The 24,707-nt window shown below is 45.7% G+C and overlaps 1 protein-coding gene across 1 annotated transcript; it reads left to right on the plus strand.

The window, feature by feature from the left end:
• Positions 1-4,630: 4,630 nt before the first annotated feature.
• On the plus strand, positions 4,631-15,084 carry LOC132764612 (ETS translocation variant 3-like protein). Its single transcript, XM_060758638.2, has 4 exons — positions 4,631-4,685; positions 4,828-5,065; positions 7,805-7,976; positions 14,938-15,084. Exons 1-4 carry the CDS (start codon positions 4,631-4,633, stop codon positions 15,082-15,084), a joined length of 612 nt encoding a protein of 203 aa, XP_060614621.2.
• Positions 15,085-24,707: the final 9,623 nt, after the last annotated feature.

The following is a 24,707-nucleotide window of genomic DNA, read 5'->3' on the forward strand; positions in this document are numbered from 1 at the left end:
TAAAAGTTCCAATTTCATTAATCTTTATGAAGTAGCAAAACCCAGCTAATCCCTAACCCATCTAAAACACAGACATGTGCCTTTCATCTCAAGAACAGACAAGCATCCCTGGGAAGGAATCCCACTGGAGCATTGCAGCGCACCCAAATACCTGGGAGTCACTTTGGACCGTGCTCTTACCTACAAGAAGCACTGCCTGAACATGAAGCAAAAAGTGGGTGCTAGAAACAATATCATACGAAAGCTGACTGGCACAACCTGGGGATCACAACCAGATACAGTGAAGACATCTGCCCTTGCGCTGTGCTACTCTGCTGCTGAGTATGCAAGCCCAGTGTGGAACACATCTCACCACACTAAAACAGTGGATGTGGCTCTTAATGAGACATGCCGCATTATCACGGGGTGTCTGCGCCCCACACCACTGGAGAAATTACACTGCTTAGCCGGCATTGCACCACCTGACATCCGCCAGGAGGTAGCAGCCAATAGTGAAAGGACCAAGTCAGAGACATCTCCAGCTCATCCCCTGTTTGGATATCAGCCAGCACGCCAACAACTTAAATCTAGACATAGTTTTCTAAGATCTACAGAGACACTCGCTGGAACACCTCAGCAAGCGAGAGTCCAAAAGTGGCAGGCCCAAACCCAGCACCTCAACCAATGGCTAATACCAAATGAGAGACACAGAAAACTGGGCGACTTGGAAGGCATTGAACAGACTGCGCTCTGGCACCACGAGATGCAGAGCCAACCTTCAGAAATGGGGCTACAAAGTGGAATCCTCGGCATGTGAGTGCGGAGAGGAGCAAACCACTGACCACCTGCTGCAATGCAACCTGAGCCCTGCCACATGCACAATGGAGGACCTTCTTGCAGCAACACCAGAAGCACTCCAAGTGGCCAGATACTGGTCAAAGGACATTTAACCAACTACCAAACTCACAAGTTGTGTATTTTTCTGTCTGTTTGCTTGTTCTGTTAGAAATGTAATATATAATGGACTGGTTGCTCTGACACGAAAAATAAAATAAATAAGCAAAATAATGTTATGTTTGGGAGTCACCACAACATGAGGAACTGTATTAAGGGGTCGCGGCATTAGGAAGGTTGAGAAACACTGCAATAAGGTTTTGAAAAACCTCCACTTTGGGAGGATCGCAGCATTTTAATCTGCCCCTTCTCCCCCTCATCACCTGGAGGGGAATTCCTTTCTTTCCCCCCTAAGTAAGAAGACAAGAAAATCCATTTAAGGACTAACTGTGACCTTGGCCCTTGCCCATTTATTTATTAGGTCTTCCAAAGCCAAGCTAATTGATTTTCTTTCTCCCTGAAAGCGATCCCCTGGAAGGACAATCTTCCCTCTCGAATAAGGCCTCTCTGTTTTCCCTTCTTCCCCGAGGAGGGGTAAGAAGATTTGCAATTAACCCCTTTCCTTGCCTTTATATACAGAGACGGGGTGTCCGGAAACCCTCAGGCGCAGAGGAGCGCTCTCGAGATCTCTCTTGATTGCTTTCCCGGGTTCTGGCGCCACAGAACCTATGGGATCCCACAACTTTCAGCTGCTTGGTAAGTAAGTTCTGATATACCACACAACCTCTGAGGATGCCTGCCATAGATGTGGGTGAAACGTCAGGAGAGAATGCTTCTGGAACATGGCTGTACAGCCTGGAAAACACACAGCAACCCAGTGATTCCGGCCATGAAAGCCTTCAACAACAGACTTCACAACCTCCAAGGACGCCTACATTCCTTGTAGGAAACAACTAGGGCCAGGTAACACCTCCCAACAAAGGATTCCTCTAGGCAGGAAGTACCTAAAGCTGCCTGCTTGGCACCGTTGGACCCAGGCCCATAGCCAGGATTTTGTTTCGGGGGGGGGGGGGCTGAATTTTTTTCGGGGGGTGAGTTCGGGGGGGGCTGAATTTTTTTCGGGGGGTGGGTTCGGGGGGGGCTGAGTTTCGGGGGGGGGGGCTGAGTCTGAGTGTAAGAGGGTCTAGCCTAGCAAACCTTTTGTATCAATACCCCAATACCCCCATGCATATGGGATATATTGATTATGGTGATCAGATCATGATATGAATAAACATAACAGTTTAAATAATGCACCAGTAAGGCCTTTTCGCGAACCACCATGAGAATTTGGGGGGGGGGGGGCTGAAGCCCCTCAGCCCCCCCCCCCCCCCCCCCCCCCCCCCGGCTACATGACTGGTTGGACTCTTCCTCACTTGGTTGCTGAGATTTTTCTGGGCTGTATGGCCATGCTCCAGAAGCATTCTCTCCTGACGTTTCTCCTGCATCTATGGCAGGCATCCTCAGAGGTTGTGAGGCCTGTTGGAAACTAGGAAAACTGGGTTTATATATCTCTGAAATGATGTCCAGGGTGGGAGAAAGAACTCTTGTCTGTTGGAGGCAGGGGCGGCTCAACCCATTACGCAAAGTAAGCATTTGCAGTATAGTTGATTTTGCCCAGGGACGCTCTTGAGGCACTCTTGGGGGAAAATAGACCTTGACATATGCGAGTTGTAGTTACTGGGATGTATAGTTCATCTACAATCAAAGAGCATTCTGAACTCCACCAATGATGGAATTGAATCAAATATGGCACACAGAACTCCCACGACGAACAGAAAATATATATCAGTGATTGGTTTGGGAGGGAGGGGGGGGAGGCGCCAAAATACTGTTTACTTACCGTTGAAAATTACCTAGGGCCGCCTCTGGTTAGAGGCAAGTGTGAATGTTGCCATTGGCCAGCTTAATTAGCACTGAATGGCCTTGCAGCTTCAAAGCCTGGATGCTTCCTGCATGGGGGAATCCTCTGGAGGTGTTAGCTGACCTTGATGGTTTCCTATCTGGAATTCCAGAATTCCAGGTATATAAACCTCACTTGCCTATTTCAAATGGTGTCAAATTGCAGTAATTCCATGTTGCGGTGAATTTTCCGGGCAGTCTGGCCATATTCCAGAAGCATTCTCTCCTGGCGTTTCGCCCACATCTATGGCAGGCGTTCCCAGAGGTTGTGAGGTCTGTTGGAAACTAGGCACGTGGGGTTTATAGATCTGTGCAATAATGTCCCAGATGGGAGAAATAACTCTTGCCTTTTGGAGGCAAGTCTGAGTGTTGCACTAGGCCACCTTGATTAGCATTTAATGCGACAGCTAACACCTCCCAACAAAGGATTCCCCCAGGCAGGTATTGAAGCTGCCATTCAGTGCTAATGTCAACTTATGTCTGTTGGAGGCAATTGTGAATGTTGCAATTGGCCAGCTTGATTAGCATTGAATAGCCTTGCAACTACAAAGCCTGACTTCTGCCTGCCTGGGGGAATCCATAGCGGAGCACCTGAGGAACCAACCTGGACACAGCCTGGAAGACTCACGGTAACCCACTGTCATCACTGTTTTGTTTCTTTTTCTCTACCGAACGGGCTCACATTTCCAAACGAGACTACAATATGCAGAGAGCTTCATCTATGCTGATGATCGTGCCATTACTGCTCAAGCAGGGAGCTTTGAGATGGTTGAACAGAAGCTCTCCGAAGCTCTAGGTGCTCTTACTGCCTACTACAGGGAAAACCAGCTGATCCCTAATCCATCTAAAACACAGACATGTGCCTTTCATCTCAAGAACAGAGAAGCATCCCGAGCTCTGAAGATCACCTGGGAGGGAATCCCACTGGAGCATTGCAGCGCACCCAAATACCTGGGAGTCATCTGGACCGTGCTCTTACCTACATGAAGCACTGCCTGAACATCAAGCAAAAGGTGGGTGCTAGAAACAATATCATACGAAAGCTGACTGGCACAACCTGGGGATCACAACCAGACACAGTGAAGACATCTGCCCTTGCGCTGTGCTACTCTGCTGCTGAGTATGCATGCCCAGTGTGGAACACATCTCACCACACTAAAACAGTGGATGTGGCTCTTAATGAGACATGCCGCATTATCACGGGGTGTCTGCGACCTACACCATTGGAGAAACTACACTGCTTAGCCGGTATTGCACCACCAGACATCCGCCAGGAAGTAGCAGCCAATAGTGAAAGCACCAAGGCAGAAACATCTCCAGCTCATCCCCTGTTTGGGTATCAGCCAGCACGCCAACGACTTAAATCTAGACATAGTTTTCTAAGATCTACAGAGACACTCGCTGGAACACCTCAGCAAGCGAGAGTCCAAAAGTGGCAGGCTCAAACCCAGCACCTCAACCAATGGCTGATACCAAATGAGAGACTCCCCCCTGGGCACACAGAGGACTGGGCGACTTGGAAGGCATTGAACAGACTGCGCTCTGGCACCACGAGATGCAGAGCCAACCTTCAGAAATGGGGCTACAAAGTGGAATCCACGACATGCGAGTGTGGAGGAGAGCAAACCACTGACCACCTGCTGCAATGCAACCTGAGCACTGCCACATGCACAAGGGAGGACCTTCTTGCAGCAACACCACAGGCACTCCAAGTGGTCAGCTACTGGTCAAAGGACATTTAATCGACTATCACACTCACAAGTTGTGTATTTTTTGTTTGTTTGCTTTGTTCTGTTAGAAATGTAATATAATTGACTGGTTGCTCTGACACGACAAATAAATAAAAAAAGGAGCTAATGTCTTGCAGGTCCATAAGATGCACTGTGGCTCGGAGGGGATGCCCTCACCTTCAAGCTCTTTTTGGATCTCAGGTGAGGAGAGGGTTAGTGGATGGCGAGGGGGGTGTGCATGGGCAAAAGCACCATTTTGGTTCCTTGCCCGGGAACAGGAGCATGATGCTAAAAGGAAATGTTACGGTGCGGGTTCTGATCCTAGACTCCTCTTGACCTCTAGGTCTGGCCTTCCCAGACTGGGCTTACAAGGCCGAATCCAGCCCGGGCTCCCGGCAAATCCAGCTCTGGCACTTCATCCTGGAGCTGCTGCAGAAGGAGGAGTTCCGGCACGTCATTGCCTGGCAGCAGGGCGAATACGGGGAGTTTGTCATCAAAGACCCTGACGAAGTTGCCCGGCTGTGGGGCCGGAGGAAATGCAAGCCCCAGATGAACTACGACAAGCTGAGCAGGGCCCTCAGGTGAGGAGAAGGTGGCAGTGGTGATAATGCTCAGCATGTGGCAAAATCAAGTTTTAAATATATATATAAACTTTTGGAAATGCATGACCTTGTTAGAAGTCATAACCTTTTGAAAAATGATGCCATAACTTCTTGGTAAAAAGCATAACCTGTTAGTGTCATAACCTTTTGGGAAAATGGGATTTCTGCAAAGCAACTAGGTTTCTCAGTTGTTAAACTGATGTGCTCATATATGTCTTTGAACTGTCAGGGACAAAGATATGCCAATGCACAAACATATATATATATAATTTCAGCAGAGTTTCAGAAGAGTACTTTTAAGTTGCCCCAAAACATCTACTCTCCCATAATAATAATGATAACAACAACAACAACAGGTGATCTTCAGAGCTCGGGATGCTTCTCTGCTCTTGAGATGAAAGGCACATGTCTTTGTTTTAGATGGTTTTCCCTGTAATAGGCAGTAAGAGCACCTAGAGCTTCGGAAAGCTTCTGTTCAACCATCTCAAAGCTCTCTGCTTGAGCGGTAATGGCACGATCATCAGCATAGATGAAACTCTCTGTCCCTTCTGGCAGTGGCTGGTCATTTGTGTAGATGTTGAACATGGATGGAGCAAGCACGCTCCCCTGAGGCAGGCCGTTCTTCTCTTTCCGCCATCTGCTTCTCTGGCCCTGGAACTCAACAAAAAAGCTCCTGTTTTGTAGGAGGTTTCCTATGAGGCGGGTGAGGTGGTCGTCCTTTGTGATATTATACATTTTTCTCAGGAGGAGGCGGTGGTTCACAGTATCATAGGCTGCTGACAGGTCTATGAAGACAGCTCCTGTGATCTGCTGCCTTTCAAAGCCATCTTCTATGTGCTGAGTCAGGTTCAACACTTGCGATGTGCAGCTTTTGCCCTTTCTGAAACCAAGTTGCTGTGGGATCAGACAGGGGTCTATTTTTTCCGTAATTCTATTCTAAAAACCTTTTGGTGATGAACACACCATCCAGCAAGTGGAGGTTGCCATTTAGGAAAATCGCCACGTAACCATTCTCCACCTAGGCCAAAATGTCAAGACGAGTGTGGGGTCTGTGGAAAAAAATCACCCAAGACCATCTCCATGTGCATAAGGGATATGCTCATTGGGTCCCCCAGCTGCTCACTGCTTTCCAGGAGCAGAAACGAGTGAGTTGAATGCTCTCAGACTCTATTGACAATTATGTGCCATGGAAACCAGGAGGACTTCTGCAACAGACTGATGATCATACTAGGTGAAAACTGGATCCATCGCTCTGATCCTGAGACTAAGTCCAGTCAATGCCATGGAAGCATCCTGATTCACTGCCTCCAAAGAAGGAGGATGGATGGATTTCCTAACAAGGGGGACCATGATCCCTGGGGCAGACTAGGCTTCGCTGCTGCAGAAATTGTGGGAGGCCATCACAACCAAGATGGATTTCCTGTGGCATGTTCACAAAGGCAAGCTCCTAGGGCTTTCAAATTCTACCACATCCCCCTTATTCACCCAACCTCGCACCATCAGACTTCCACCTCTTTCCAACAATGAAGTTATTTTTCAAGGGCAGGCATTTCTCAGGTGATGAGACTCTGATTTCCGAAGTCACAATGTGGCTTTTGGAGTAATCTGTTGACTTCTCCAAGCAAGGTGTTTACAGTTGCTTCAAAAGATGGGAGAAGTGGGCCATGTTTCATTGCTCTCTGGACCATGTTTCATTGCTCTCTGTCCACAGGAAGTGTATCCGGGGAAATCTTTAACGAACGCCCCTCGTATTGTATGGTCTCAAATAGCAGTATGACACCCCTCTCTTTTGGATGGAGATGTTGGCAGCTCTTCTGGAGTGGATATCACTGCCTGACACCCAAATGACACCCTTGCAGATGGCCAATTCTCTCACACCAGAAGCGACTTGCAGTTTCTTAAGTTGCTCCTGACACAACCAAAACCCCCCCCCCAAAAATCCCATATGCAACCAAAAACGCTAAAGTCGCCTGAGGGCTGAGAAAAGCAGTATATAAATGAAGTAAACAAACAAACAAACAAATAAATAAACATGTGATTGTGCTTATTGTAATTTTATATTGTTATGTATTCACTGATTTATTTATTTAGTTATTTGTTTGTTTGTTTATTTAACTTATATACCACTACTCCCAATTTGGCTCGGAGCGGTTTACAGAAGCAGATTTAAAAAATACAATTAGCTTTAAAAATAACAATAACAAAACAATAGGCAGCGAGAACAGGCATTACTCTGTTGTTTATTGTTTGTGTTTTCGGTTTGCGTTTTCGGTTTTACTCTGTTGTAATTTTTTGACCTTGAAGGAGCTGGGGGTGGTGACGACCAACAGGGAGCTCTGGCATGGACTGGTCCATGAAGTCACGAAGAGTCGGAAACAACTGAACGAATGAACAACAAACAATTTGTTGTTTGGGCTTGGCCTCATGTAAGCCGCTCCGAGTCCCCATTGGGGAGATGGTGGCGGGATATAAATAAAGATTATTATTATTATTATTATTGTTATTGTTGTTGTTGTTTTATACTGTTTAAATGTTTTAACTTGTTTTATGATATTATGCATACTGTTTTGTTGGAAACCGCCTTGAGTCACCGATTGGCTGAGAAAGGCAGTATACAAATATAGTAAATAAATAATAATGTGCGTGAAACTGCATCCATATCTTTAGTTTGAGAACAGCAGCATCCCAACTTACCTTACCTTATCTTCCTTTATGCAGGTATTATTATAACAAGCGCATCCTCTACAAGACTAAAGGGAAAAGGTTCACCTACAAGTTCAACTTCAGCAAGCTGATCTTCATCAACTACCCACTGTGGGGCATCCCATCCCCTCCAAGGCCATTGCTGATGTGCCGGCCACACGGAGGAACCACCAATGTGCAGACAGAGGTACGTAATCAGAAGAGAGGGAAGTGGAGCATTAGTGGGTGCAACAGGGCAGAGCCCGAGGAAAGCCGAAGTGGTTGAGAGACTACTACCTGAGCCTTCGCCTTGCCAGCCTTGCTTTCCAATGCAAGGGAAATTTGGCCATTTAGAGCACTGGTTCTCAACCTTCCTAATGCAGCGACCACTTAACACAGTTCCTCATGTTGTGGTGACCCCCAACCATAACATTATTTTTGTTGCTACTTCACAACAGTAATTTTGCTACCATTATGAATCGCAATGTAAATATCAGATATGCAGGATGTATTTTCGTTCACTGTGCAAATTTGGCACAAATACCCGATACATCCAAATTGGAATACTGGTGAGGTTGTGGATTTTGTCATTTGGGAGTTGTGGTTCCTGGGATTTAGTTTACCTACAATCAGAGAGCCTTCTGAACTCAACCAATGATGGAATTGAACCAAACTTGGCACACAGTTCTCCCAAGACCAACAGAAAAAACTGGAAGGGTTTGGTGAGCATTGAACTTGAGTTTGGGAATTGTAGTTCACCTATATCCAGAGAGCAATGTGGACTCACACAATGATGGATCTGGACCAAACTTGGCACGGATCCTCAATATGCGCAAATGTGAACACTGGTGAAGTCTGGGGAGAATAGACGACATTTGGGAGTTGTAGTTGTTGGCATTTATATTTCACTACAATCAAAGAACATTCTGAACTCCCCCAGGCGATGGAATTGAACCAAACTTGGACACAGAACTCCCATGACCAACAGAAAAAACTGGAAAGGTTTGGTGAGCATTGAGTTTTGGAGTTGTAGTTCACCTCCATCCAAAGAGCACTGGGGATTCAAGCAATGATAGATCTGGACCAAACTTGGCACAAATTCTCAATATGCCCAAATGTGAACACTGGTGGAGTGTTGGGAAAATAGTGTTGACATTTGGGGGGAGTAGTTTCTAGGAGTCTCCGGTGGCTCAATGGGTTAAACCTTGTGCTTGCAGGACTGAAGACCAATAGGTCAGAGATTCGAATCCGGGGAGAACACAGATGAGCTCCCTCTGTCAGCTCTAGCTCCCCCATGTGGGGACATGAGAGACGCCTCCCACATGGATGGTAAAACAGCAAAACATCTGGCCATCCCCTGTGCAACGTCCTTGGAGACGGCCAATTCTCTCACACCAGAAGTGACTTGCAGTTTTTCAAGTCACTCCTGACATGAAAAAAATTAGTAGCTTCTGGAATTTGTAGTTCATTTATAATCAAAGAGCATTCTGTAAGAGGATGTGAGAGGATAAGTATGTGAGAGGAAGTCAAAGGAGGAGGTAGCAAGCTTGTTTTCTGCTGCCCTGGAGACAAGGATGCAATGGAACAATGGCTTCAATCTACAGAAAAGAGGGGAGATTCCACCTGTTTATTATTATTATTATTGTTATTATTGTTATTATTATTAGGTGTGCTCTGCCACGCATTGCTGTGGCCTATAGTAAGACTTTTCGAAGTAGAGGTAGATATCTGGACTATTATGAAAGAGAGGTACCTACCTATTCCTTCCCCCTTTTTCTTCCCCTTCCCCTTTCTCCCCTTTCTTCCTTCTCTACCTCTTCCTTTCATTCCTTCTTTCGCTCTTTGGTTTCGTCCTTCCTTCTCTCTTTCCTTCCCTCCCCCTTTCTTTACTTCTTCCTTTGTCTCCTTTCTTCCCTCCCTTTTTCCTTCCTTCTTTCACTTTTTATTTCCTTTTCTCCTTCCTTCTTTCTTTACTTCTTTCCTGCCTTTCCTTCCCTTTTCCTTTCCTTTCCTTTCTACTTTCTCTTCTTCCTTCGGTACCTCTTTCCTTCCTTCCATCCTTCCTTCCTTCCTTCCTTCCTTCCTTCCTTCCTTCCTTCCTTCTCTCCCTCCTTCTCTCTTTCCTTCCTTCCCCCTTTCCCTCCTTCATTCCTTCCCTTTTTCCTCCCTCCTTTTTTCTCTCCTTCCTTCCTGTCTGTTCTCCAACATCCATGTGATCAAACATCCATATATGTGTGTGTGTGTGTGTGTGTGTGTGTGAGTGTGTGTGTGTGTGTGTGTGTGCGTGTGTGCGTGTGCCTGTGTGTCTACACTGCCATATAATCCAGTCCTAAGTAAGTGGATTTTACATGGCAGTGTGGAAGGGGTGACTTTGGATGCATCTACACTGTAGATTTAATAAAGGAGGATGAAGCTGGTGTGGGGAGGAGAAAAAGGATGGAAAGAAAGGGAGGAAGGGAAGGGAGGGAAGGAGAAGAGAAGTAGAGAAAGGGAGGGGGAAGGAGGGGGTTGGATTGGATGGCCTTTAGGGCTCCCTTCTAACTGGTTGGCCATCTGTTGTGAGGGCTTTGATGGTGTCTTCCTTTACTGCCAAGGAGCGGCCTAAAGAATCATAGAATCATAGAGTTGGAAGAGACCTAATGGGTCATCAAGTCCAACCCCCTACCTAGAAGCAGGAATATTGCATTCAAAGCACCCCTGACAGATGGCGATCCAACCTGTTTAAAGAGCTGGGCATGTTTAGCCTGAAGAAGAGAAGGCTGAGAGGAGACATGATAGAAGTCATAGGGAGGAGGGAGCAAGCTTGTTTTCTGCTGCCCTGGGGACTAGGACACGGAACAATGGCTTCAAACTACAGGAAAGAAGATTCCATCTGAACATTAGGAAGACCTTCCTGACTGTGAGAGCTGTTCAGCAGTGGAACTCTCTGCCCCAGATCGTGGTGGAGGCTTCTTCTTTGGAAGCTTTTAAACAGAGGCTGGATGGCCATCTGTTGGTGGTGCTTTGAATGCGATTGTCCTGCTTCTTGGCAGAATGGGGTTGGACTGGATGGCCCACAAGGTCTCTTCCAACTCTATGATTCTATGATTCTATGATTCTGTACCCCACCAGATCTGGTCACATGGTCTGCAGTCCCTCCCTCAACCTCAAACAACATAGAGCTAAGGGAAAACTGCATATCAATATATACATACAATATGGTAATTAGCATTGGAGGCTTGTAGAAGGTTTGGTGCAAAGTTCCAAAAAGTTGTCAAAAGTTCTCAAAAGTTGAAGGAAGTTGATAAAAGTTGTAAAGTCCAAGGGAGACAAGTTGGAAAGGTGTCCCAGAGTCCATGGAGTTCTTATGAGTCGGCTGCCAGTGTTGGAGATCAAGATCCACTGAGAGAACTACAAATCCCTCTGCTCCAAGGGCCAAGGCGGCCCACCAACATCTTGGAGATCCTATGGGTTAACCGCAACAGTTTCCCAAGATCAGCAGGCTCCTTGGACGAAAAACAGCTGGGCTCCAGGTTGGCGTTTCAGAGACAAAAAAGGTTATTCCTGGGGCGGAGGGGGCAGCAGAGCAAAAGAGATAGCCATTAGTCTTAGAATTCTCCCAGTAGAAGAATGACACCATTTTTGAAGCGATCCATTGACCCGCGGATACGGGCCCCTGAGTTGTTTCCGTATCCGCGGTTTAAGGGAATACAGTTTCGGCCTCCCCGGGACACAAAAATCACATCCCAGGAGAGCCGGCAGGCATCTGCAGCCCAGGAGAAGAAAGGTTTATGGAAAGAGAGGTTTGAGGCAATGAAAAGACACTGATATCGAGCTACTTTTAGCGGGGTCCCCTCAAGAGAGGAGAACCCGAGGACCACACCAAAAGGGTCCTGGATACCTTGGTGAGGCCAGCGAAGCCAATCTCAAATGATTAAAGTATTAAAAATAATAAAACCTCACCAAAGTGGAAGAAGGTTTTTTTCAAGCGACCGAGGCGTTTATTTGCGATTCAGCTGATATCGGATGCATTGCAGGAATCATTCCACCACAAGCATACTGCTAGGCATTTTACAAGCATATTTATAGACAAAATACAAAGGAAAACATTTCAAATGTCCTGTCCGCCCTCTGCCTCTGGAGGGCCAATCAGCAGGCTTTCCTTGCTTTTTGAGGATGGACGAATCAGAAGCAAGCCAGGCGTGACAACCGCAGGCAATGGGGAAATGATGGGATTACAGATTGCCAGCCAGAATGGAATGTGAGACTTTGTCTTGGCCGGCAAGGTGTGACTGCTGTAAACAAAGGTTTTCCTGTTGGAAATGGTTTTGGGGGAAGAAACAACAGGGTTGGATTGCGGACCTCGAAACGGATCAACGCTATCCTTTGTAATTTCAATCATTTTTCTTTCCAAAGTCTCATAACTTCCTCATCTCACCAGCCAAGCTCAGAAAATGAGATAAGGGAATCAATGACTATTTTTCATGCAGATGAGTTGATCAACAAAAGAGTCCTGGGTCACTTTTTGTAAGGGAAAGGTCAAGAACTTTTGCATACAAAGTTCATATAAAAATTCCCTTTCCCACCCCACATCTTTATTATTTTATTGCAATATTGATTTATTAAAAGAACTGGAAATCCCATGCTCCTGGGGAAGGTTCGTGGAAGCGGAGGTGGTTTGCAGTCCAAGTCAGGCAGCAAAGAGTCATTTCTCCCTGCAGAAGTCAGCAGATGGGCGCTGAGTTGATCAATAACAGAATCCATCACTCAGCCCTTGGGGAACTACAACTCTCACAAAAAGGGCAGAAGTCCCAAGAACCAGCCATTTCCCAAAAAGCCTCGTGGGGTCCTTGTTGTTGTCAGTGCCTTGGCAATGTTGATATCGAGCTCTTTTGTGGGGGGGTCTCCCAGCGGGAGGGATCCCTGAAGACCACTAAAGGGGTCCTTTGACCTCGGTGAGCAGCCAGCGAAAGCCAATCCAAAGAGCGAAAAATATTAAAAATTATCTCACCAGAGGCTGAAGAGGTTCAGTGACCGAGGCGTTTATTTCTGCGATTCAGCTGAAAAGGATGCGATTGCAGTGATCATTCACATACAAGCATAGTTCTACAGAATTTCCAGACATTTTTATAGCGTACAGACAAAGGAAACATTTTCAAAAATCCCGCCCGCCCTCTGCTGGCCGGCTTCGCTCTGATTGGCTGGCCGCGGAACAGCTGGGAGGAGGCTTGGCGGCGCGCCTTGCCTCCTGTCCAATCAGCGGGCTCTGCCGCCTCCAGGGGGCCAATCAGCGCCTTCCTAGCGCCTCGGAAGATGGACCAATCGGCAGCCAGGAGGCGGGACGAAGCCTGACAAAGGCTGAGGAAATGACAGCCTTTGGGGCATCTCCTCCGCTGGAATGTGTGGCTTTGTCTTTTCACGGCGGGGTGATAGATAGGGGAACAATGAGTTTCCTGGTTCATGATTGGATTTGGGAGGAAGTATGAAAAGGAGCTGTTGAGGGTATTTGGACCTCAGAGCCTTATAAAAAGGGGGATCAACAAATACCAAAAAATGATTCAATCAGTCTTCTCTTCCTGGGTTTCTGTTGACCCTTCCCTCCCTTACTGTCTGCTCTGAAAGTTAGTTTGGGAAAGGGATCAACCACACGGCCCATGCAAATGTAAATATGAACCGTTTTGGGAGGACAAAGGATTTCCTCCCTGTCACAGTAATCCTCAGGTCACATTCCTTTTGGGGCAAGGGTCAAAGAGGAGAAGCGGGGAGGGGAACCAGGGTACATTTCATATAACATTCCATTACATACATTTCATATATTTTTCACATCTCATGAGGCAATCCCATCCCCATCCCCAGCAAAGGTTTATTAAAAAAGATTTGATTCATTTTTATTATCAGGAGAAATTCATAGTCTTCTTGATGAAGGCGCACAGAGGCTGAGGCTGCTTGTTCTTTAAGGCAAGCCTGGCCCGAAGCTTGTGTCCAAAGTTGCAGCAGGAAGACAGTCCGGGATGTGGAGCAGAAAGTCAATAGGAGAGGGCAAACAAGAGAGTCCAAGGAGGGTTTCCGGGTTGTGATTGATGGGGCGATGTCCTTTGGGAAACTACATTTCCCTGATCAGAGGCCGGGGCCCAAGCCTGGCCACCTTCCCGGGACCCCTACGGGTGGCCGCAGTGGGTCCCGGGCTGCTGGATCCGAGCGGGAGCGAACGCTGCCAAGGAGTAACGAAAAGCCTGGCCAGTTTGACAATCAGCTGTTTCTCTGCAAGATAAAATACTTGAAACAAAACTAATTTTTTTTCCGGGGTGAAGGAGCCCAAAACGAGAAAAAAGGAGATAGCAGTTAGTCTTAAAATTAGTTGTAGAAAAATATAAAATTGGAACGGCGGCGATCCGCCATTTTGTGTATTTTCGTGGATAAGGGGGTCTGAAATGGCGGTTTCCGTATCCGCGGTCTGGGCGAACGCAGATTTGGGGTCCGGGGAGCGCCCGGAGGCGTCTCCCGCGGGCTCACGGCTCTCCGGAGCCCGGAAAAAGGTTTATTTTAGTGTTGGTTACAGTAGGAGCCAGGAAAGATACAAAAGTATCAAGCGGAGAGAGGAAAAGTTGCAAGTTTCAAGTACCTTTATTAGGGAAATGATACAAAGTAAAGGAAGGGGAGAGCAAAGAGAAACTGCAGGCATTCCTGGCTTTGGGCCGGCTGCTGGGGCACATTCCATCTGTTGGTCCCAAAACTTGGTCCAGGAACTGCGGAACTCTCTGCTGCGGTTCACATCAATGTGAAGGCGGGGCTCCCTGCTGCGCTCAGGCTCAATGTGACCAAGTCTTAACCCTTGTTGTGTAGTCTGGTGCCCTTGCCCTTTGCAGAACTATAAGTCGCTATCCCTTAATTATGAGGGGGGAAGGGGTGGTGCCTGACATCAACACAAAGTAACACTATGGAGAGGAAAAAGTTTACAATTAATTGACACTTTTATTTTAATCTTGCTATTTCCAACTTGCTGTCTACTTCTGAACACCATTGGGTACAGTTTGGAGGATGGGTGCTGCCAGGTCCCATCCAATCTTAGGTCTCTTGTTGGCCCCTGGAACCGATAGAAGGGGGATTATGGTTTGGCTGGTGGATGGGGGAGAAACAGATATCCCAATTGCGCCAGCTCCATGCCTTCCCTCTCTTTCCTGTTTTTACAGAATGCTATGCTTGTGCGAAGGGCCCGTACCATGGACCAGCTTTTCCTCCCCAGGAGCAGCCATGATCTGGGAGATCCTCAAGAAAAGAGAGGAGCATCCGATAGTGGCTGTGAGTATGGAGATTCCCCTTCCTGGGAAGGGATTTAGCATGTGTGTGGCAGGAATGGGGAGAGGCAATGCCATCCTTCAAAGGAAACGTTTGATCTATCACATTTTAAAAAATGATCTGCTGATTAAAAAGTATAAATTGAAAAGGATGACAGTGCGACGTATAATTTTGCCACAAAATCATAGTGAAGACCCACTGTTGAAAACTTATATTTAATTTTAAAGTAAAAGTAAAGGTTTTCCCCTAACATTAAGTCTAGTCGTGTCCGACTCTGGGGACATCTTCTCATCTCAATTTCTGAGCCAAAGAGCCGTCGTTGTCCATAGACACCTCCAAGGACATGTGGCCAGCATGACTGCATGGAGCGCTGTTACCTTCCCACCTATTGATCTATTCACATTTGCATGTTTTCAAACTGCTAGGTTGACAGAAGCTGGGGCTAACAGTGGGAGCTCACCCCCACTCCCTGGATTCGAACTGCCGACCTTTTGGTCAGCAAGTTCAGCCGCTCAGTGGTTTAACCAAGGGGGGCAGTCTGTTATCAAGAGAGATATTGACAAGCTGGAATGTGTCCAGAGGAGGGCGACTAAAATGATCAAGGGTCTGGAGAACAAGCCCTATGAGGAGCGGCTTAGGGACCTGGGCATGTTTAGCCTGAAGAAGAGAAGGCTGAGAGGAGATATGATAGCCATGTATAAATATGTGAGAGGAAGCCACAGGGAGGAGGAGGGAGCAAGCTTGTTTTCTGCTTCCCTGGAGACGAGGAAGCGAAACAATGGCTTCAAACTACAAGAGAGGAGATTCCATCTGAACATTAGGAAGAACTTCCTGACTGTGAGAGCCGTTCAGCAGTGGAACTCTCTGCCCCGGAGTGTGGTGGAGGCTCCTTCTTTGGAAGCTTTTAAGCAGAGGCTGGATGGCCATTTGTCAGGGGTGATTTGAATGCAATATTCCTGCTTCTTGGCAAAATGGGGTTGGACTGGATGGCCCATGAGGTCTCTTCCAACTCTTTGATTCTATGATTCTATGATTCTATGATCATAGAATAACTGAGAGTTTTATAGCCAGTCTTTCATGGCCAGAATCACTGGGTTGCTGTGAGTTTTCAGGGCTATATGGCCAAGTTCCAGAAGCATTCTCTCCTGACATTTCACCCACATCTATGGAAGGCATCCTCAGAGGTTGTGAGGTCCAGAGGCGGCTCAACCCATTACGCAAAGTAAGCATTTGCAGTATAGTTGATTTTGCCCAGGGGCGCTCTTGAGGCGCTCTTGGAGGAAAATAGACCTTGACATATGCGAGTTGTAGTTATTGGGATGTATAGTTCACCTAAAATCAAAGAGCATTCTGAACTCCACCAATGATGGAATTGAACCAAATATGGCAAACAGAACTCCCACGACGAACAAAAAATATATATCAGTGATTTGTTCGGGGGGGGGGGGGGGGCAAAATACTGTTTGCTTACTGTTGAAAATTACCTAGGGCCGCCTCTGGTGAGGTCTGTTGGAAACTAGGCAAGTGGGGTTTCTCCAGGGTGGGAGAAAGAACTCTTGTCTGTTGGCAGCAAGTGTGAATATTGCAATTGGGCACCTTGATTAGCATTGAATGGCTTTGCAGCTTCGAAGCCTGGCTGATTCCAGCCTGGGGGAATCCTTTGTTGGGAGGTGTTAGCTGGCCCTGATTGTTTCAGGTCAGGAATTCCCCTGTTGTATGAGTGTTCCTTTTTATTTACTGTCCTCATTTTAGACTTTTTAAATACTGGTAAAAGTCTAAAAAGTTCTGTGTGCCAAGTTTGGTTCAATTCCATCGTTGGTGGAGTTGAGAATACTCTTTGATTGTAGGTGAACTATAAATCCCAGCAACTTGGGCGTATCAGGTGTTTGTGCCAAATTTGGTCCAGTGAATGAAAATACATCCTGCATATTGGATATTTACATTACGATTCATTTGTTGTTGTTGTTGTTCATTCGTTCAGTCGTCTCCGACTCCTCGTGACCTCATGGACCAGCCCACGCCAGAGCTCCCTGTCGGCCGTTACCACCCCCAGCTCCCTCAAGGTCAGTCCAGTCACTTCAAGGATGCCATCCATCCATCTTGCCCTTGGTCGGCCCCTCTTCCTTTTGCCTTCCACTTTCCCCAGGATAATTGTCTTCTCTAGGCTTTGCTGTCTCCTCATGATGTGGCCAAAGGACTTCAACTTTGTCTCTAGTCTCCTTCCCTCCAATGAGCAGTTGGGCTTTATTTCCTGGAGGATGGACTGGTTGGATCTTCTCGCAGTCCAAGGCACTCTCAGCACTTTCCTCCAACACCACAGCTCAAAAGCATCTCTCTTCCTTCGCTCGGCCTTCCCTAAGGTCCAGCTCTCACATCCGTAGGTGACTACAGGGAAGACCATGGCTTTGACTAGGCAATGGATCTTGGTTGCCAGTCTGATGTCTCTACTCTTTACTATTTTATCGAGACTGGACATTGCTCTCCTCCCAAGAAGGAAGCGTCTTCTGATTTCCTGGCCACAGTCTGCATCTGCAGTCATCTTTGCACCTAGAAATACAAAGTCTGTCACGGCCTCCACATTTTCTCCCTCTATTTCCCAGTTGTCAATCATTCTTGTTGCCATAATCTTGGTTTTTTTGACGTTTAGCTGCAACCCGGCTTTTGCGCTTTCTTCTTTCACCTTGATTAGAAGGCTCCTCAGCTCCTCCTCGCTTTCGGCCATCAGAGTAGTGTCATCTGCATATCTGAGGTTGTTAATGTTTCTTCCAGCAATTTTCACCCCAGCTTTGCATTCATCGAGCCCCGCACATCCTCGCATGATGTGTTCTGCATACAAGTTAAAGAGGTTGGGTGAGAGGATGCAGCCTTGCCGGACGCCTTTCCCAGTCTGGAACCAGTCTGTTGTTCCGTGGTCAGTTCTGACTGTGGCTACTTGGTCCTTGTACAGATTCCTCAGGAGAGAGGGAAGGGGGCTTGGGATGCCCATCCCACCAAGAACTTGCCACAATTTATTCTGATCCACACAGTCAAAGGCTTTAGAATAGTCAATGAAGCAGAAGTAGATGTTTTTCTGAAACTCCCTGCCTTTCTCCATTCTCCAGCGGAGATTGGCAATCTGGTCTCTCATTCCTCTGCCTTTTCTAAACCCAGCTTGAACATCTGGCAACTCTCGCTCCAGCAAAGGATCACCGCCTTGTCGGGGCGCTGGAGCTTGAGCACCTCAATGATGTCATGAGCGAAACCGTGAAGGGCCACCCAAGACGGGACGGTCGTGGCAGAGAGGTCAGACCAAGCGTGATCCCTGGGGAAGGCAATGGCAAACCACTCCAGTATCCTTGCCAAGAAAACTAAATGGACCAGTACGATTCATAACAGTAGCAAAATGAGAGTTATGAAGTAGCCTTCAGCTAGCTGTGTGTTAAGAGGTTCAGTTTGATTTCCTTGCCTTCTTGCGCCCTCTACTGAGGAGTCTCAGTCCAGCCTTTCCATCGCACAACATTCAGCTTCTATCTCAGTTCTTGTTGTTATTATTATTATTATTATTATTATTATTCTGTTTATTTATACCCTGCTTTTGCTCTCCACAAGGAGACTGACAGTAAAAGCATTTCAGTACAATCTAAAAATATATAAACATAAAAATATATCAATTAATCTATATATATATAAAAATGCTCATGTCATAATGAGTGGCTTAAAAACAAAAGAACCAATGAATGAAATCACACCAAAACATCTCACTACACAAGGAGTGACCATCACTCAAAAAATTATGATTTTGTCATTTGGGAGTTGTAGTTGCTGGGATTTATAGTTCACCTATAATCAAAGAGCATTCTGATCTCCACCAACAATGGAATTGAACCAAACTTGGCACACAGGACTCGCATGACCAACAGAAAATACTATCAGCGTTTGGTGGGCATTGACCTTGAGTTTGAGAGTTGTAGTTCACCTACATCCAGAGAGCACTGTGGACACAAACAATGATGGATCTGGACCAAACTTGGCATGAATATTCCATATGACCAAATATGAACACAGATGGAATTTGGGGGAAATAGACCTTGACATTTGGGAGTTGTAGTTACTGGGATTTATAGTTCACCTACAATCAAAGACTATTTTGAATGAACCCCACAAATGACAGAATTGGGGCAAACTTCCCACACAGAACCCCCATGACCAACAGAAAATACTTAAGGCCATTATTAGTATTATTATTATTATTATTATTATTCTGTTTATTTATACCCTGCTTTTGCTCTCCACAAGGAGACTGACAGTAAAAGCATTTCAGTACAATCTAAAAATCTACAAATATATAAACATAAAAATATATCAATTAATCTATATATATATAAATGCTCATGTCATAATGAGTGGCTTAAAAACAAAAGAACCAATGAATGAAATCACACCAAATTTGGCTACAAAACATCTCACTACACAAGGAGTGACCATCACTCAAAAAATTATGATTTTGTCATTTGGGAGTTGTAGTTGCTGGGATTTATAGTTCACCTATAATCAAAGAGCATTCTGATCTCCACCAACAATGGAATTGAACCAAACTTGGCACACAGCACTCCCATGACCAACAGAAAATACTAGCAGCGTTTGGTGGGCATTGACCTTGAGTTTGAGAGTTGTAGTTCACCTACATCCAGATAGCACTGTGGACTCAAACAATGATGGATCTGGACCAAACTTGGCATGAATATTCCATATGACCAAATATGAACACAGATGGAATTTGGGGGAAATAGACCTTGGCATTTGGGAGTTGTCGTTACTGGGATTTATAGTTCACCTACAATTAAAGACTATTCTGAATGAACCCCACAAATGACAGAATTGGGGCAAACTTCCCACAGAGAACCCCCGTGACCAACAGAAAATACTTAAGGCCATTATTATTATTATTATTATTATTATTCTGTTTATTTATACCCTGCTTTTGCTCTCCACAAGGAGACTGACAGTAAAAGCATTTCAGTACAATCTAAAAATCTACAAATATATAAACATAAAAATATATCAATTAATCTATGTCATAATGAGTGGCTTAAAGACAAAAGAACCAATGAATGAAATCACACCAAATTTGGCTACAAAACATCTCACTACACAAGGAGTGACCATCACTCAAAAAATTATGATTTTGTCCTTTGGGAGTTGTAGTTGCTGGGATTTATAGTTCACCTATAATCAAAGAGCATTCTGAACTCCACCAACAATGGAATTGAACCAAACTTGGCACACAGGACTCCCATGACCAACAGAAAATACTAGCAGCGTTTGGTGGGCATTGACCTTGAGTTTGAGAGTTGTAGTTCACCTACATCCAGAGAGCACTGTGGACTCAAACAATGATGGATCTGGACCAAACTTGGCATGAATATTCCATATGACCAAATATGAACACAGATGGAATTTGGGGGAAATAGACCTTGGCATTTGGGAGTTGTCGTTACTGGGATTTATAGTTCACCTACAATCAAAGACCATTCTGAATGAACCCCACAAATGACAGAATTGGGGCAAACTTCCCACACAGAACCCCCGTGACCAACAGAAAATACTTAAGGCCATCCAGTCCGACTCCCTTCACCAGGGCAAGAAAACGTAATCAAAACCCTCCTGACAGAGACCCATCCAGCCATAGATATAGATAGATATATAGGATTCACGCACACACAGATAAAGTATTATAGATTTGAAAGGGACTCCTAAAGATGGACAATTATATGTTGCATGTTCCAGAGTAGGCAAACCAGACAATCTCTACGTCAACCCTGTGAAAGAAACATCAAGAAATACTGTTTACCCACAAGTATAAAGACATTACAGCACTTTCTAATTACTTTATTTTCCATATCACCAGACTGGGCCACAGCAACGCGTGGCAGGGGACCGCCTGTATGTTTATATATTTATAAAAATATAATTATAAATATATAAACAGTAAAACAGAATTTATTTATTTATTTATTTATTTATTTACAGTATTTATATTCCGCCATTCTCATCCTGCCGGGGACTCAGGGCGGATTTCAATGTACATATACAGGGCAAACATTCAATGCCATAGACACACAACATATATAAACAAACACTCAGAGGCTATTTAACATTCCAGCTTTTTCATGAGGGTATTCTGGCCACCAGGGGAGCTGTCCCTTCACCGACCTTTTGTGACACTGATGAAGTACTTCCTCATTCTTGGCATACTTGCTGGAGATTTTTATGGCCTCGTAAATTAGACTCCCCGCATAAGCGGTACCTAAATTTCCTACGTGACAGATGCAACTGTCTTTTGGGCTTCAAAGGTTGACAGCAAGCTACACAAATTGGTCGGAAGCTCACTCTGACCCGGGCTGGCTTTGAACTCATGACCTTTTGGTCAGTAGTGATCTTGATGCAGCTGACTCCCAGCCAGCTGCACCACAGTCCCGTGTTTTAGTAACACGGATATTTTAAAAAAATCAGTTGAATCGTATTTAAATAAAACCATATTTAAACTAAAAACCTCTGAATTGCTGAATTTTCTTACCGAAAGGTCGATAGTTCGAATTCAGGAAGCGGGGTGAGCTCCCGCTGTTACCCCCAGCTTCTGCCAACCTAGCAGTTCGAAAACATGCAAATGTGAGTAGATGAATAGGTACCGTGGGAAGGTAATGGCGCTCCATGCAGTCATGCCAGCCACATGACCTTGGAGGTGTCTATGGACAACGCCGGGTCTTCAGCTTAGAAATGGGGATGAGCGCCAACCCCCAGAGTCGGACACGGCCTCAGCTTCTGCCAACCAAGCAGTTTGAAAACATGCAAGTAGATCAATAGGTACCACTCCAGCAGGAAGGTAATGGCGCTCCACACAGTCATGCCAGCTACATGACCTTGGAGGTGTCTATGGACAACGCCGGCTTTTTGGCTTAGAAATGGGGATGAGCGCCAACCCCCAGAGTCGGACACGGCCTCAGCTTCTGCCAACCAAGCAGTTTGAAAACATGCAAGTAGATCAATAGGTACCACTCCAGCAGGAAGGTAACGGCGCTCCACGCAGTCATGCCAGCCACATGACCTTGGAGGTGTCTATGGACAACGCCGGCTTTTTGGCTTAGAAATGGGGATGAGCGCCAACCCCCAGAGTCGGACACGGCCTCAGCTTCTGCCAACCAAGCAGTTTGAAAACATGCAAGTAGATCAATAGGTACCACTCCAGCAGGAAGGTAACGGCGCTCCACGCAGTCATGCCAGCCACATGACCTTGGAGGTGTCTATGGAGAACGCCGGCTTTTTGGCTTAGAAATGGGGATGAGCGCCAACCCCCAGAGTCGGACACGGCCTCAGCTTCTGCCAACCAAGCAGTTTGAAAACATGCAAGTAGATCAATAGGTACCACTCCAGCAGGAAGGTAACGGCGCTCCATGCAGTCATGCCAGCCACATGATCTTGGAGGTGTCTATGGACAACACCGTCTCTTCAGCTTAGAAATGGAGATGAGCGCCAACCCCTAGAGCAGGGGTCAGGAACCTTCGGCCCTCCAGGTGTGGTGGACTTCAACTCCCACAATTCCTTGAGGCTCGGCATTCGCTTACCTTGGCCTCAAGGAATTGTGGGAGTTGAAGTCCACCACACCTGGAGGGCCGAAGGTTCCCCATGCCTGCCCTAGAGTCAGACACGACTGGACTTAATGTCAGGGGAAAACCTTTACTTTTACTTAAACTAAAAATCACAGCAACCCCTGACTTAATGTCAAAACTGTCTTCTAGTTTTACTTGTAGTAAGTTTCTGTATGTCAAATATAGTTCTGGGTGTAATTAGAAAGGCATTAGAATTATACATACACTTAAAACAGTGGCTGTAAGAACTACACGCATAGAGAGCCATATCTATCAAAAGATGAATTGTTTTCAAACGTAAGAGAGGGGATTAATGGCAGAAAAAGAAAGAATTATAATGATTTACAACTGTGTAAATTGCACCCCAGGCCTGGAAACACCTATGACCACCGCGCCACACAGGAGTCCAGGAATATAAGCAGATAGTTGATGGAAAAAAAACATATTAAAAGCATATAAAAATCAGGAATTAGAAAGGTGTCAGAGTTTGGCGGTGCACAGCAGAAGGATTGCTAGATTAGCAGTCACTGTGTTGCAAAATAAGGACTCTGCAGGCTTTGAGTTACAAAAGAAACTAAGCACATTCAATAGACACGTCTTACTACAGCGAGCTACAATCAGGAACTAGTCAAAACGAAAGTCTCTTCACATCTGCTTATCTCTTCTCTTGCTGAGACTGGCTACTCCCTTCTGTTCCCAGCAAGAGCAAACCTTATCTTACTTGTCTCAAGGTTACTTAATCACAGCCTCATGGTATGAACAATCTGCACAGCATTTCTAATACACAGTGGAATCCATCTTGGAAATACATAGAAGCACATTTAAAACACATACATAACTAAATTAATCATGACAAAAAGAAGATATACAATTCAAAAAGGTTTAGCAACAGATGATATCCAAAAAATAATCCAATGTCTCATAAAATTCCAGAGGTGGCAAAGTCCAGAAAGAGCCAGAAATAACAGATACAGCATAAGTTCACAATCATAAGTTCACAATCACGACTCTCGGGGTTGGCGCTCATCTCCATTTCTAAGCTGAAGAGACGGTGTTGTCCATAGACACCTCCAAGATCATGTGGCTGGCATGACTGCTGGAATATTGACAAGCTGGAATGTGTCCAGAGGAGGGCGACTGAAATGATCAAGGGTCTGGAGAACAAGCCCTATGAGGAGCGGCTTAGGGAACTGGGCATGTTTAACCTGAAGAAGAGAAGGCTGAGAGGAGATATGATAGCCATGTATAAATATGTGAGAGGAAGCCACAGGGAGGAGGGAGCAAGCTTGTTTTCTGCTTCCTTGGAGACTAGGACGCGGAACAATGGCTTCAAACTACAAGAGAGGAGATTCCATCTGAACACGAGGAAGAACTTCCTGACTGTGAGAGCCGTTCAGCAGTGGAACTCTCTGCCCCAGAGTGTGGTGGAGGCTCCTTCTTTGGAAGCTTTTAAGCAGAGGCTGGATGGCCATTTGTCAGGGGTGATTTGAATGCAATATTCCTGCTTCTTGGCAGAATGGGGTTGGACTGGATGGCCCATGAGGTCTCTTCCAACTCTTTGATTCTATGATTCTAAGGTATAACTAGTAACACTTTTAGAGGAGTACAGGAATAGGAACACAGAAAACTTCCAGGATATATTGAATCCAAAATCAGCGCTTGACTTAAACTAGGAACAAGAGAACTCAGGCTTAGCTTCTCACTCTTATGCAGTGTTGCCTGAACTGACTTTAAGGCAGTGCTTCTCAACTTGTGAGGCCCCTGATGTTTTGGGCTTCAACTCCCAAAAATCCCAAAAGCTGGTAAACTGGTCGGGATTTCTGGGAGTTGTAGGCCAAAATACCTGGGGACCTACAGGTTGAGACCCTTAAGGTAAATAACTTGTTGTTTAATAGAAACCCATGAAATCATTCCTTTCCCCTTGAATTTCTTTCCCAACTTTCCCATATAATCTATCTGAATGATGCAATCTATTTTCAGCTCTGATTTGTAAATGAAGACTTTTGTTGATCTCCCCATGGGAACCCTCCTTATCACTC

Source organism: Anolis sagrei, chromosome 12 (assembly GCF_037176765.1).
Source record: "Anolis sagrei isolate rAnoSag1 chromosome 12, rAnoSag1.mat, whole genome shotgun sequence".
Taxonomy (NCBI): Eukaryota; Metazoa; Chordata; class Lepidosauria; order Squamata; family Dactyloidae; genus Anolis; species Anolis sagrei.

What these genes read in the sequence shown, in the direction of transcription:
- LOC132764612 (XM_060758638.2), top strand. Translation starts at nt 4,631, where the DNA reads ATGCACTGTGGCTCGGAGGGGATGCCCTCACCTTCAAGCTCTTTTTGG. An exon ending in AAGCTGAGCAGGGCCCTCAG is followed by an intron (nt 5,066 to 7,804) that starts GTGAGGAGAAGG and finishes TCCTTTATGCAG; the next exon opens with GTATTATTATAACAAGCGCA. An exon ending in CCACCAATGTGCAGACAGAG is followed by an intron (nt 7,977 to 14,937) that starts GTACGTAATCAG and finishes CTGTTTTTACAG; the next exon opens with AATGCTATGCTTGTGCGAAG.